We start from the raw sequence: 15567 nt of genomic DNA, 5'->3' as shown, positions 1-15567 counted from the left end.
TTTTGAAAAAGATTACTCTTGGTGTCAGTGACAAAGTAATGGGGGGAAAAAACAGAGAAAGCAAAAAAAAAATAAAAAAAAAGGCACAGAAAAAGCACAGAAAAAGGAAACCACACCCTGCAACCTTCAAGCTCTGCATGCTTCTCAGTACTTCATTTTGTAAGCTCAGTAAATTTTTAATAAAACTAACATTGTTTTGAATCCGTCTGTCTTTTGTCATCATTGAGGTTAATATGATTTTATTCTCTTTTTAGAGAAACTTATGAAAGTATGGTTTATGTCTCATTTTGTTGATTTATTTAACTTGCCTTATATAGGTAATAGTTCAACCTTATACTTGAATTTTAATACTATTTTTTTTTTTAATTATTAGTCTGTGTGGACAGGGATTTCAATTTACAGTACAAAGATAATGAATTTAACGATGCACTCTGTAACCTACATATGTCTGCGCTTCTGGAGAAATCAACTGTTCAGATAATCCCTGTGCTTGACCTCGTACCAGTGCGAACATGTGAAGATAGCAGTGACGTAAGCAGCCAGCCAGACACAGGTATCCTGTCTATGTTATCTATGGAGAGACATAGACAGTGACCAGAGGTATTTGAGATTTTCTGTAGAAGATAGAATATTGATTGCATCGAAAGAAGAAACCAAAAATCAAGAGGCCTAAAAAAGGTGAAGGAAATTACATACTAGACTTTCCAGCCTTGAAAAAGCTCATGGGTCATGAACAATGAAATGAGGATGTCAAAGCCGGATTCATTTTTCTCAGTTTTTTCGTTGTTGTTGTTTTTGCTAGTTAAACGGTTGGTTCACTCACATTAAATATACACATGTTGTCTCACTTGTTACATGTCATTAAATTACATCATACTGTATTGGTCTGGAGACATTTAGAGAAATGCTACATTATTACACACAAAACTATCTGCATAGCGTTACCGCTAACAGAAAGCGAGAATGTATATTTTGTTTGTTCTGTGCAATTTACTAAAAAAGAAAAAGTGTGCAGGATTAAAAAGAGTTTGGTGTACTGCTATCCATTTTCAGACCACTGAGCCAACAGATGTTTGGTGCCTTGTCCTTAGGGGACTTCCATTCCTGGGAAGATTCAACCCAGATGGATGTTGCATGCGAAGAGGGAAGTGACAGGAAGTGAGCACGTTGCAGAGGGGGATTTTGTGCCAATTAAAACAGCACTCTTTTGAACACATCTATATTTTGTTATCATTGAGGTTAATATGATTTTATTCACTTTGTAGTGAACCTAAGAAAAAGTGTAGTTTAAGTCTCATTTTGCTGAATAATTGAATCTGACTTATATAGGTAATAGTTAAACCTCATACTTGAATTTTAACAATATATATAAAAAAACCTTTTATTAGTCTGTGTGGATAAGGATAAGGTTTAAGGGGTTGAAATATTTTATTGAACACCTTCATTAGATAGAAATGAAGATAGTTTTGCGAGTAAAAACAACAACAACAAATGATTAAAACAGGCAGAAGTGTATCAATAATTACATCATACAGGTAGTGAAGAGTAAAGACATACAGTTTCAAGTGTGTTGAAAGGATGTTAAGTATGAACATAGTGTAAATAAGAGTCCTGGCATAAGCACAGGGCAGTCTTTATGATCATAGCAGCAGTTCCACATCTACAGTGGGTTTTGTATTATGTTAGTGTGGTTTTTTTTAACACCACTGTACTAATTCAAGATAAAGATACTTTTCCTTTAGTATGTTATGTTTACATTCACAGAATTTTTTATTACAATGTTATTCTTTTGCACTACCTGACACTTCCACACTAAAACTGTGTACTGGTCGGCGCTACATGGTCTCTTACTGTGCCTATTGTCCTGTTTCAGTAGTTGCTGTACTGTTCTGTGCTGTTTGCATACATTTGCATGCGCACTTTATGTAGAAATGTGAAGGTCTTATTCAGTTCTGTGTAGTCTCATGTAGTTCTATGTTGTTTTATATAATTTCTCTGTGTACTGTACTAGCTATATATGGTTGAAATGACAAAGCCACTTGACTTTTTTTAGAGGATTGAGTTGAAATTTTCATAACACTTCACTTAATTAGAATTTTATGACGAATAGCCTAGGCTTGTTTGCAACTTGCCTGACTAAAAAAACAACTTATAAAACAAAATGAAATTATTTATTTCATAAATGTAAGTGACACAAATCATGAAAAATAATTCAGAAAGCAGATCACTGGTTAGTGCATCACCTGTTTCAATTACTTAGACCTAGCAAAGGTACATTTACATTATTTGGTAGAAAAGAAGTGCTTTATACTTTAGTCTCCCTCAAAAACATCATGATAATACCGATAAGATTAAGAATATTACATCAAGAAAACACACAAGTGAAGGGATTTTGTAAATGCCTGGTGAAGAGGTGTCTCTCTAGTGTTGATCTGAAGACCTTTTAGTTTCTTGGCAGTTCTTCTGTTCATTCCACCACCTGTGTGCCAACACCGAGAAAAGCCTTGATGCAAATCTTCTCTTTAAACATAGGTGGGTCCAGTCAGGTCATGATAGAGGTAGGTAGGTGCGGTTTTTGCCCATTTTTGGCTTTGTAGGTGAGTATCTAGTTCTCCTTTTGCCATCTGTTAAAAGATGATTGGCTGACAACCGGTATAATGCGAATCAGATTTATTTTCTCTGCAGCAGTCCCCAACACAAGAGAAGAGGCAGTGGTGAGTGTCTTCTAAAGTTTTTGCAACTTTAATGGCTTTTTGTAAATAATGTAATTATGACGACATGCATCAGCAGTCTTAGCAGTGAGCTTCCGTTTACAATATTTTCCGTTTTAAATATTTTCTCACAGTCGTGTGCTTCACCTCTCTGTTGTCAGTTGATAATTCTCAACAGCTTTGTGTTTGAGCCAGTGTTACAGGGTTTTAAGCCGTCACGCTTCAGAGTTAAAATTCAACCAAACAATGATTTCTAATGTTGTGATGCCTACACAAACCATGGGTGTATATAATATAAAATAACTGATCTCCATTCATAGATGTAGAAAAAACAGCAGTTTGTATAGTGTATATTGTGCAACTGTGACTTTATATTAGATTACTGCTTACTGTAAATATCTGTCATTAACTACTAATACTACTAACAACAACAACAATAATAATAATAATAATAATAATAATAATAATAATCCTACTGTTCTCACACTGAATTTCTCTCATTTTGCAGGTTTTCTGGAGGCGCACATACGTCACTGCTAGATATATATATATATATATATATATATATATATATATATATATAAATTTGAAGTACATTTTTTCTAAGCCTATACAACCCTTTTTAAAACATTTCATTTGAAAATGTCCAAAAAATATTTTTTGAAGTTTTTTGATATGTTAAAGTCTATATCACACGGTTCTAACGTTTTTCATTTGGATAATAGTTCATATCCACCTTGGCGTACGAGGGAAATTATTGAGAAATGTTTGTATGAACTAAAATCTACGAATGGCCCTGTAGTTTACGAAAGTGGAGAAATTCGAAAATATGATACCAGCATGAGGCAGGAGATTAGAAGGGAAATACCATGCGAAATCATTATTGCAGACAGAAAAGAAATTCCAAATGGACGTGGTTGTTATTACGGCTGTGGTCATGTCCTGACTGCGTTACATGTTGTTGAAGGTTTAGAAAAGTTTGTAATCCTCAGTGCTTTCCCTAATGGAAAACATACGCTGATCTATAAGGCTGAATTTACAAAATCGTGTAGCACTGACGGAGACAGAGATCAGGCATTTATTAAAATACTTGGTGACACTAGTCCGCTTGGTGATGGTTTACAAAATCAGATTGCTAAAGCCAATAAAAATGAAAGTGTATATTTTTACACCTTAGGCCCCAATGGGACTATTCAGAAGCAGGAAGGTAAAATCCTTCCTCCAAATTTAAATATGAAGGCACAAATGCTTACTGATGAATTTATAACATCTGTAGCAGGTATACCTGGAGACAGTGGCTCACCTGTTTTCAATACTAAACATGAACTGATTGGTATATATAGAGGTATCTTTACATGCCCTGACACTCCTAAATATAAATATGGCCGCTGTTCAAGAATTTCTCCACAGTTACCCTGGGTCCAAACAAATTAGTGTAGTTTTATAGAAGACCTTTTTTTCATATTTGCATTTTTTTCAACAACTATTTTGTGATAGCGTTTGTAATACAACCCCTGATTTAGAGATGATCTGCTTCTGTTTGGTTGACATTAATTGATTTTAGTCTATCTAATCAATTTAATATTATAATGTTTGGTTTATGGTTCTGTGTGTGCGTGTGTGTGTGTGTGTGTGAGTTTGTGTGTGTGTCTACGTGTCTGCACTCAACACATGAGCCAAATTGAGCAACTGGGCCAAGCCTCTGGTTTTTCGATTTCATTTTTGTTTTCTGCCAGATTGAGGAATTAAAGCTAACATACAAGCGGAACCCGATTCCGCTGAGTTTCACCTGCTGAAAGCGAACACTTACTACACTGGAGACAAAAACCTGGGAGATCAGTACACACTGAAAACCACATGGATAAGGAGCCAAATCCCCTAGCATAGATCGTCAAGCCTCAAGCCATCTTCTAGGATGCAAGAGAAGCAGCATCAGCAGCAGGTCTGCAGCAACAGCAGCAAGACATTCTCAGTAAATATCATGGAGGAGCAAGCGGCAGACCAACCCACCATCCAGAGCCTGCTGGCACGATCCCCTCTATAAACTCTCTCACTGGCCAGAATGACACCCCAGGGTGATGTCCAGGTGTATCTGGAGATGTTCGAGAGTAATGCCTCAGCATGAGGCTGGCTGAGAGTGAGGGCTGCACATTCAAGACCTCCTGAACAGAGACCTGGCTGCTGTCCAGTGGCTCGCATTGGCTCATGTGTTGTGCACACACCCACACACACCACTCAGGCTCAGCTCATTAAGAGAGATAGGGGGACAGGCAGCTTGTTAAAGGCTGAGTTCTCCTTCACATTTGACCATTTCTAAGCATGTAGGGCTACTGGATTGTCAATTAGTTAAAAAAAGAAGAAAAAAAGGCTAAAACACTATGCCTGGAAAACAAAACAAAAAAAGTCTTAAAATATGTAATACTAAAGACAAAAAAAAGTTAAAAATTAGACATAAATAGGAGGTTAAAAAAAATTAATAAAAATCACCCTGTTACGCCACGGCCAGCAGATGGCACTGCGGCACGGCTTCTGACTGGTCACGTGACTCTTTTGTTTTCGTTCGCTTCCCGCTTAGACATTGAATTAAGTTTGATCATGCCTCTGATTTGCCCCAGGTGTCCATGTTTTGGTTTGATTAGGTTTGCTATTTAAACCACCCCCCGTGTAACTGCGCACTTCTCGCAGTATTATAGTTTGTACTAAACGTCTGATGCCGTTCCCGGTTATGGTTGATTACGATAGCGAATGCGTTAGCATGTTAAGCGGTCTGGTTTCATGCCGAGGACAGCAGAGCTCCAGCCTGAGGCCTACGGGGAGGTCTCAGCTGTGGAGCTCCCACCTGAGGTCAACATGGTGACCTCAGTGCGACAGCTTGAGGCGGCTGAGGAGGTTGTCCCGCTGCCCTGCACAGCCGAGGAAGCTGTCCTGCTGTCCAGCCCGACAGAGAAGGCCGTCCCGCTGCCCTGCATGGCCGAGGAAGCTGTCCTGCTGTCCAGCACAGCCGAGGAGGTCGTCCCGCTGCCCTGCACAGCCGAGGAAGCTGTCCTGCTGCCCTCCAGTCCCGCTGGGGACGCCGCCCAGCCCTCCAGTCCCGCTGGGGACGCCGCCCAGCCCTCCAGTCCCGCTGGGGACGCCGCCCAGCGTTCCCGTCCTATCGGGGGCGGTGCCCAGCGTTTCTGTTCCAGAGCCGCTGGGGGTGGCGCCCTGCATTCCACTTTCAGCGCCGCCTGGGTCGGTGCTCCGACTTTCAACCCCGGTGGGGGTGCTGCTCCTCCCCTCTGCTGCCCGACGGAGGCTGCCTCGCTTTTTGTGGCAGCAAGAGACAGCTCGCACAGGGGCCTGGGGCCCCCGTTGGCGGGGGTTCTTGGTGCTCTGGGAGGAGCACCCTTTGGAGGGGGGTTCTGTTACGCCCCTGTTATTTAAACCCCCCGTGTGACTGCGCACTTCGTGCAGTATTATAGTTTGTACCAAACGTCTGATGCGGTTCCCGGTTATGTTTGATTACGATAGTGAATGCGTTAGCATGTTGAGCGGTCTGGTTTCATGCCCTGCTCTGGTTTCAAGCCATGATACCAGTTTCTTGTTTTCCTGGTGAAGACCGCGTTTCCTGTGTTTGTCTACTGTTAATAAAGACTTTGACCTGCATCCGCCTCCAGTCCTGATATGTAACACACCCTCCTAAAACCAGCACAAAAATTTTATAAAAAATACCCATAACATTCATTATTATTATTACTACTATTAAAGAATATAAAGTGTAATCAATGTGTGTAACTACAAAGTTTACTAATATTTGGATATGTTAATAAAGTATAATCTAACATGTATAACCAACATTTAGAATTATTACTTAGAAGCATAATTTAAATCCATAGTACACTTATTAATCAATTTATATTCTAAGTGTGTTTTGAGTTAGCTGAATTCTATGTCTTACTGAACAGTAGGCCCAATTGTTTTTCTGTCAACCTGTACCTTTCTGTACAGCATATATCTATATCTCAGAGGTCCTTATGAAGGACTGCCGCTGGAGTAGTTTCAGATGGAACTAAGAGCATATATGCGATAACTAACTGCTATGTGTGAAGCTATCTATTCACAGGAACAGATCTAGGGACTGAGAAAGGAGAAAGATGCTCCTTGTCCAGTGCCTACCGGAGAACAGGTGTACTTAGGGGTGTTCGACCCCAGGAGGGATTGGCCTTGGTTGGGATCCTAAGACAGATTAGGTCTCAGAACAACTGCAACAGGATGAAGCAGATTCCAGTTCCCCCAGTAAGGATGAAGTTGTTTGATGAGCCATGCCTTGGGTGCAAGTGGTAGCCTAACCTCTCCTCAAGGGTGAGTTACGTTCTCCAATGTATTTCTGTTTGCTCTATGTGCCATTTGTGTGTCTGTGCCAGTGGTGGGATGGGTTTCATTTGTCTCCTCCCCCTTCTCTAGGCCCCACCTACTGCATGCATCACGTTCTGGCTTACTACTGGATGATCACACCTTGTCCACGCCTGCTCCAACCTTGTGCAATAGGATTGGTTGGCTGCATGTCTCTGGAAGTGTACTTAAGCCTCGTCAGTCTCCATTGCGGGGCAGATCGTTGCCGTTGCTTTGTGTGTAGTGAGAAGTGCTTTTTCTGTGTTGATTTCCCCTGTGTATGACCTTCTGCCTGTCTTTGACTTTGTTTATGCCCTGCCCCGTTACCAATCGAGTGCTACACTTGTGTATATATGTACATATTATTTTGTAAAGTAGCACCCTAATAGTCACCTTTGTAAATAGTGCACTGTTATAGTGATTAGCAGGAAGTCGGTGCCATTTATGTTGATTCTTCTTTTCTCGTGGTTTTGGGTTAGCTAGGGAGTGAGGGAAGAAAGTGTATTTTTGTTTACTTTTCTTGTAGAGTAGTTAGTTTTCTTTGAGTACAGTTAGAGGGTATTTTTGTTTATTATTTTGGCCTGGTCGGCTTCTGAGGAGAGACCACACTAATATATATATATATATATATATATATATATATATATATATATATATATATATATATATATATATATATATAAATAAATAATTTGGATTACCTATATGGGTTTAATCAACTTTGTACTCTACATAACCGTGACAAACACGGGAAAGTGCTGAACCAAATGAACGCTCATGCTTACGAACACGATGCTTGATTTTTATGGATAGGGACAGGGAGACAGAATCTTTTACTCTTTCCTGGTCTATGCTGGAAAGAGATGTTTGTTTCTGGTCTCCACAAGAGAGTGGTTTCAGGATTTGGTCATTGGTAGATGGCTGATGTGATCATACATTGATCACTAGTTAGTGTTAAAGAAGGGACTGGATTGTGAGATTACTCTCTTGAGATAGGTGAGACTTAGTATGTCCCAGAGGGGAGAAATATATAGGATATAAAGTGTAATCAATGTGTTAACTAAAATTTGGAAATGTTAATAAAGTATAATCTAATATGTATAACCAACATGTTATTACTATTTTTAATTAATTTTATTACAGAATTATTTTTTAGAAGCATAATTTAAATCCATAGTGCACTTATTAATCAAGTTATATTCTAAGTGTGTATTGAGTTAGATGAATCCTGAGTCTTACTGAACAGAAGGCCCAATTGTTTTTCTGTGTCAGCCCGTACCTTTCTGTACAGCAGGCATGAAATCTAAAATTATAAAACACTTTCTAACAAGTGACATTCTAAATGTGTAAATTAGGAACCGTGTGTTTGTCTAAAGCAGCTTCACACTATGGCAATAAAATATCAATTAGACACTGAAACAGGCAGTACATGCAAGAACACCCTCAAACATCTTGCAGCTGAAAGAATATTGCATGGAAAAGTGGTCAAAATTTCCAGCAAACCGATGTCAGAGACTGGTGGACAATTACGCAAAACGCCTACAAGAAATTATTTCTGCTAAAGGGGACATTACTAGCTTCTGAGGCCAAGGGTGTACTTACTTTTTCCACAGAAGAACATCACATTTATTGATATTTTTGTTGAATAAATTATTGAAAAAAGCTAATTTTCTTTTGTTTAATTGCAGTGGTGTTCAAATACATCAACTTTATTAATAGGCCATGTTTCAAAGCTGATCAAATGTTTGCTCGTCCAAATATGTCAAAAATGCCAACAATTTCCATCAGGTGTCATTATTTTTCACATGAAAGAAGTATATAAATAAATACAATGGCAGCACTAATTATCAACAAATGAAAGAAAGGTGCATAAGTAAAAACAAAACTATAAAACGAGTAAAACAGGTTATGAAACTTACAGCTACTTCTAGTCATTAAAAGTGATCCTACAACTTGTCAAGAACAAATGAGCAACAAAGGATGTTAAATGGCATTAAAAGTTCCTAACTTTGCCATGTAACTAATCTGATGAAAGACTTATAAAACTTACTAAAAAAAACCCTATAAACCAAATTGAAATTGTTTATTGAAAGAAAAAAATTAATCAGAAAGGTCAAGGACAGATCACTGTAGTTTTTCTATCATCCGTTTCATTTACTCCGAGCTAGAAAAAGCACATTAATTCAGTGTTATTTTAATAGTGCTTTTAATAATAGACAATGTCACAAAGTGGATTATAGAAATCCTGATATAAATCAGGATAATAAATAAATAATTTCATTATTCATAATTAAAGTAAATTATTCCTAATGAGCATTCCAGAGGAGAGAGCGGTATGGAAAAAACTCCCTGATGTGAGTTCTGTGCAACTATAACATTTCCTAGGATGGTGAAGATAAAGTGGAGGTTTCATATTGACATACAGGTGCATCTGAAAAAAATCAGAATATCGTGGAAAAGTTCTTTTTTTTCCCCCTGTAATTTCATTCAAAAGTGGAACTTTCATATATTTCAGATTCATTACACGTAAAGTGAAATATTTCAAGCCTTTTTTTTGTTTGCTTTAATCTTGATTATGGCTTACAGCTCACGGAAATCAAAAATCCAGTATCTCAAAGAATTAGAATAAAGAATTTATAATAATATGTTGACCTGAGAAGACTCTAATCAGCTAATTAACTCCAAAACACCTGCAAAGGTAAAACAGGTAATGAAACTTACAGCTATTCCTAGTCATTAAAAGTGATCCAGCAACTTGGGAGCAACTTGGGAGCAACTTGGGAGCAACTTGGGAGCAACTTGGGAGCAACTTGGGAGCAACTTGGGAGCAACTTGGGAGCAACTTGGGAGCAACTTGGGAGCAACTTGGGAGCAACTTGGGAGCAACTTGGGAGCAACTTGGGAGCAACTTGGGGTTCAGTGTCTTACCCAAGGACACTTCAGCATGTGGAGTCGTTTGGGTCAGGAATCGAACCGCCAACCCTACGATTAGTGGACAACCCACTCTACCACCAGAGCCACAGCAGCCCACAAGCTATCATAATCTATCATTATTTGACATTTTTGATCTTATTAATGAAATCATTTATGAAGAGCACATGACACAAAGTACAACAATAACTCATCAAGGATGAAAGCAGATCACTGGAGTTAGTGCATCACCGGTTTCGTTTACTCAGAAGTACAAGTCTTTCTTGTAAAATTAGGTGGGTCATATCAAGTCATGCTAGAGGTTTGAAGGAATGTAAAAACTGCATTCAGGTAGGTAGATGTGGTTTTTGCCCATTTATGGCTTTGTAGTCAATCATCAAAATATGATTGGCTGACAACCAATATAAAGCGAATCAGTTTTATGTTCTCTGTGTTAGTGCCTAAGAAAAAATAACGGGGGAAGTGGTGAGTGTCTTTTAAAGTTTTTGCAACTTTAACGGGCTTTTATTTGCATAAATAATATAATTATGACTAGACTTGTGAGTTTGTAAGTGTCAGTTTAGCAAATTGCTAAAGTTAGCCTTGTTTTTATATGTACCTGTCTATAACTTTGGTGGTAAAGGGTGAGGTTATCAAAGTATTGCTAGTTAGTGTACATTACATAGAAACTGAGTAAAATCAATATTTATTGCTATAAAGGAGTCAAGAGACAAGTGACATAACGAGCCACATAGTATACATGGTAGAAAAAATAGCTTATCATGTGCCTTATTTTTTTCTTCCGTGATGTTAGCTATACATATTCATACCAACTTATACTACATGCTTAAAACATGTAGAAAAAAATAGCTGATAGCTTACCATGTGCCTTATTTTTATTTTCCATGTTTTATTTTCCATGTTAGCTATACATATTCGTAGCAGCTTATACTACATGCTTAAAACACGACAAATAATGTCAGGAGGCCATATTAAATATTTTCTCTCAGTCCTGTGTTTCACCTCAGCTTTGTGTATTTGTGTTTGAGCCAGTGTTGCCGGGTTGTTATGCCGTCACAGTCCAGTGTCAAAATTCAACCAATGATTTCTAATGTTGTGTTACCTACACAAACCATGTGTGTATATAATGTAAAATAACTGATCTCCATTCATAGATGTAGAAAAAACAGCAGTTTGTATAGTGTATATTGTGCAACTGTGACTTTATATTAGATTACTGCTTACTGCAAATATCTCAGTCGTTAAACACTACTACTACTACTACTACTACTACTACTAATAATAATAATAATCCTACTGTTCTCACACTGAATTTCTCTCATTTTGCAGGTTTTCTGGAGGAAAACGTACATGCACGGTGTTACTGCTAGGTAGAAAAAAATATAGTATGAATTCAAAATTTCCTAAGCCTATACAATCCGTTTCAAACAATTTACATTTTAAAATGTTCAAAAATATTTTTTGGAAAAAAATTAAAAATAAAAAGTCTATATCACACGGTTCTAACATTCTTCATTCAGGTAATAGCTCACATCCACCTTGGTGTACGAGTGAAAATATTAAGATCTGTTTAAATAAACTAAAATCTACGAAAGGCCCTGTAGTTTACGAAAGTGGAGAAATTCTAAAATATGATCCCAGCATGAGGCCGATGATTAGAAGGGAAATACCATGCGAAATTATTATTACCGCCGGAAAAAAAATTAGAAGAAAAGGACTTGGCTGTTATTACGGTTGTGGTCATGTCCTGACTGCGTTTCATGTTGTTGAAGGTTTAGAAAATTTTGACATACTCGTTGCTTTCCGTAATGGAAAATGTACACTGATCTATAAGGCTAAATTTCCAAAATCTTGTAACACTGAATCACACAGAGATCAGACATGTATTAAATTACTTGGTGACACTAACCCACTTGGTGATGGTTTACAAAATCAAGTTGGTAAAGCCAATAAATCCAAAAGTGTATATTTTTACATACAAACTCCTGACGGAATGTTTAAGAAGCAGGAGGGTGAAATCGTGCAGGAGGGTGAAATCGTGCAGGACGGTAAAATCGTTAAAGAAAGACACTATGAATTTAGAATATCTGTAGCTGGTAAACATGGAGACAGTGGCTCACTTGTTTATAAAGCTGAGGGTGAACCGTTTGGCATATATAGAGGCGTACATAAAGACAATGGATATGGTGTCTGTTCTAAAATTTCTCCACATTTGAAACCTGTTAACATGTCACTGACGTTACAGATTTATTTAATAGTTCTAAAAAAAAATTTTTATTTATATAAAAAAAACTTATTTTTTTTAAACCTAACCAGAAACTGACATTACAGAATTATTTAAAAGGTTTATAACAATATTTTATTTATATAAAAAAAAGTCTTAATTTTTTAAAAGAATATCATTTTTTGTTATCATAGCAAACTGTCTCTCACTTTTATTCTGAGCCTGAGTATTGTGTACGTGTGTGACGTGCGTGTACATTCAACACATGAGTCGAACTGAGCCATTGGGGCCAAGCCTCTGGATTTCCCGTTTCATTTTTGTTTTCTGCCAGACTGAGGAATTAAAGCTCATGTAAAAGCGCAACCCAAGTCCGCTGAGTTTCACCTGCTGGCAGGGAACATTTACCACACTGATGACAAAAACCTGGAGATCAGTACACACCGAAAACCACATGTACATGGAGCCAAATCCCCTGGCACAGATCGTCCAGCCTCAAGCCATCTTCTAGGATGCAAGAGAAGCAGCATCAGGCCCTCACAGGTCTGCAGCAACAGCAACAGGAAATCCTCTTTAAACATCATGGAGGAGCAAGCGGCAGACCAACCCACCATCCAGAGCCTGATGGCACTATCCCCTCTATAAACACTCTCACTGGCCATTATGGCACCCCACGGTGATGTCGGGGTGAACCTGGAGATGTTCAAAAGTAACACCTCGGCATGAGTCCGGCTGAGTGTGCGGTCTGCACATTCAAGCCCTCCTGAACAGAGACTTGGTTGTTTTCCAGTGGCTTGCAGTGACTCATGTGTCGTGCACACACACACACACACACACACACACACCAGCACAAAAATAAATAAATAAAATAAAATAAAATAAATAATTTAAAAAAACAAACACACAAAACATTTTTTTATTAATATAATTATTATTATTATCTAGTAGAAAGGCATGTGGTGTACGATCCTCTGAAAACCACTTCCTCCATTTTAGTTGTTGGGTCCCCAGGCTGAGGTGCACAAAATAAGGTAAGTTTAGTTTGAAATTAAACACCTTCTGACAAGGTTTTCTGGAGGAACACATATAAACGTCACTGCTACATATAAAACAATTTTTTCAAGTAAAAATTTCCCATATACAACCCTTTTATAACATTTTCCATTTGAAAATGCCCCCAAAATTTTTTAAGTGTGTTGATATGTTAAAGTCTATATCACACCGTTCTAACGTTTTTCATTTGGGTAATAGCTCATACTCGCCTTGGCGTAAGAGGGAAATTATTGAGAACTGTTTAAATGAACTAAAATCTATGAATGGCCCTGTAGTTTACAAAAGTAGAGAAATTCTGAAATATCCTAGCATGAGCAGGGGATTAGAAGAGAAATACCGTGCAAAATCATTATTACAGATGGAGAAGAAATTAGAAGAGGACATGGTTGTTATTACAGTTGTGGTCATATCCTGACTGCATTACATGTTGTTGAAGGTTTAGAAAATTTTGAAATACTCGTTGCTTTCCCTAATGGAAAACATACACTGATCTATAAGGCTGCATTTCCAGAATCTTGTAACACTGCCTCACACAGAGATCAGACATGTATTAAATTACTTGGTGACACTAGCCTACTTGGTGATGGTTTACAAAATCAAGTTGGTAAAGCCAATAAATCCAAAAGTATATTTTTACACACAAATCCCTGACAAAAAGTTTAAGAAGCAGAAGGGTAAAATTGTTGAAGAAACACGTTATAAATTTATAATATCTGTAGCTGGTAAACATGGAGACAGTGGCTCACTTGTTTATAAAGCTGAGGGTGAACCGTTTGGCATATATAGAGGCGTACGTAAAGACAATGGATATGGTGTCTGTTCTAGAATTTCTCCACATTTTAAACCTGTTAACATGTAACTGATGTTACAGATTTATTTAATAGTTCTAAAAAATAATATTTTATTTATATATAAAAAAAAATCTTAATTTTTTAAAAGAATATATTTTTTTGTTCTCATAGCAAATTGTGTCTCACTTTTAGGCCAAGCCTGATTATTGTGTACGTGTGTGACGTGTGTGTACGTGCAACACATGAGTCGAACTGAACCAATGGGGCCAAGATTCTGGTTTTTCTGAGATCAGCGCACACCAAAAAATCCTCCCTAAACATCATGGAGGAGCAAGTGGCAGACCATCCCACCATCCAGAGCCTGGTGGCAAGATCCCCTCTATAAACTCTCTCATTGGCCAGAATGACACCGCAGGGTGATGTCGAGGTGGACCATGAGATGTTCGAGAGTAATGCCTCGGCATGAGGCTGACTGTTTGTGAGGGCTGCACATTCAAGACCTCCTGAACAGAGACCTGGCTGTTTTCCAATGGCTTGCATTGGCTCATGCGTCGTGCATACACACACACACCACTCATGCTCTCTTTCATAAGAAAGAGAGAGGGGGACAGAACAGCTTATATAATTATATAAATAACAATCATTATTATTATTATTATTATTATTATTATTATCCATCCATCCATCTTCTACCGCTTACTCCTTCTTCAGGGTTGCGGGGGAACCTGGAGCCTATCCCAGGGAGCATTGGGCACAAGGCGGGGTACACCCTGGACAGGGTGCCAATTATTATTATTATTATTAAGTGAGGATGAAGAAGTTTGATGAGCCATGCCCTGGGTGTAAGTTCTAGCCTAACCTCTCCTCAAGGGTGACCCCCTGCGAAACGCAAAGTATCTGGGTTGAAGACAATCATAGCTACAACCACTGAGAAAGGAAGTGATGGACTTTTTTTTTTTCTATTTCTCCATTTACATGTAATCAGTTGTGTGATTAGAGACTGGGTGATCACTGTCTGACTTATCATTGTAATCAAGCTGAGAAAATTATTCTGTACTCATGTTTATTGCTCTATATTCATATCACCTATATGGGTTTAATCAACTTTGTACTCTACATAACCGTGACAACCACGGGCAAGTGCTGAACCAAATGAACGCTCATGCTTACGATCATTATGCTTGATTTTTATGGATAGGGACAGGGAGACAGAATCTTTTACTCTTTCCTGGTCTATGCTGGAAAGAGATGTTTGTTTCTGGTCTCCACAAGAGAGTGGTTTCAGGATTTGGTCGTTGGTAGATGGCTGATGTGATCATACATTGATCACTAGTTAGTGTTAAAGAAGGGACTGGATTGTGAGATTACTCTCTTGAGATAGGTGAGACTTAGTATGTCCCAGAGGGGGGAAATATATAGGATATAAAGTGTAATCAATGTGTTAACTAAAATTTGGAAATGTTAATAAAGTATAATCTAATATGTATAA

The 15567-nt window shown here is 38.1% G+C and overlaps 1 protein-coding gene and 1 long non-coding RNA gene across 2 annotated transcripts; both read left to right on the top strand.

Moving 5' to 3' along the window:
• The first annotated feature begins 4937 nt into the window (after window positions 1-4937).
• On the top strand, window positions 4938-7680 carry LOC128603891 (uncharacterized protein Rv2082-like). The gene is made up of 2 exons (XM_053618694.1): window positions 4938-7052; window positions 7155-7680. Exon 1 carries the CDS (start codon window positions 5487-5489, stop codon window positions 6132-6134), a length of 648 nt encoding a protein of 215 aa, XP_053474669.1. The 5' UTR covers window positions 4938-5486; the 3' UTR covers window positions 6135-7052; window positions 7155-7680.
• A 3834-nt stretch (window positions 7681-11514) lies between these two features.
• Window positions 11515-15567, top strand: LOC128603841 (uncharacterized). The gene is made up of 2 exons (XR_008385100.1): window positions 11515-13265; window positions 14271-15567. It is a non-coding gene; the product is annotated as an uncharacterized LOC128603841 (long non-coding RNA).

This window comes from Ictalurus furcatus, chromosome 1, assembly GCF_023375685.1.
Source record: "Ictalurus furcatus strain D&B chromosome 1, Billie_1.0, whole genome shotgun sequence".
Taxonomy (NCBI): Eukaryota; Metazoa; Chordata; class Actinopteri; order Siluriformes; family Ictaluridae; genus Ictalurus; species Ictalurus furcatus.
This window is presented reverse-complemented; position numbering and strand designations above follow the sequence as displayed.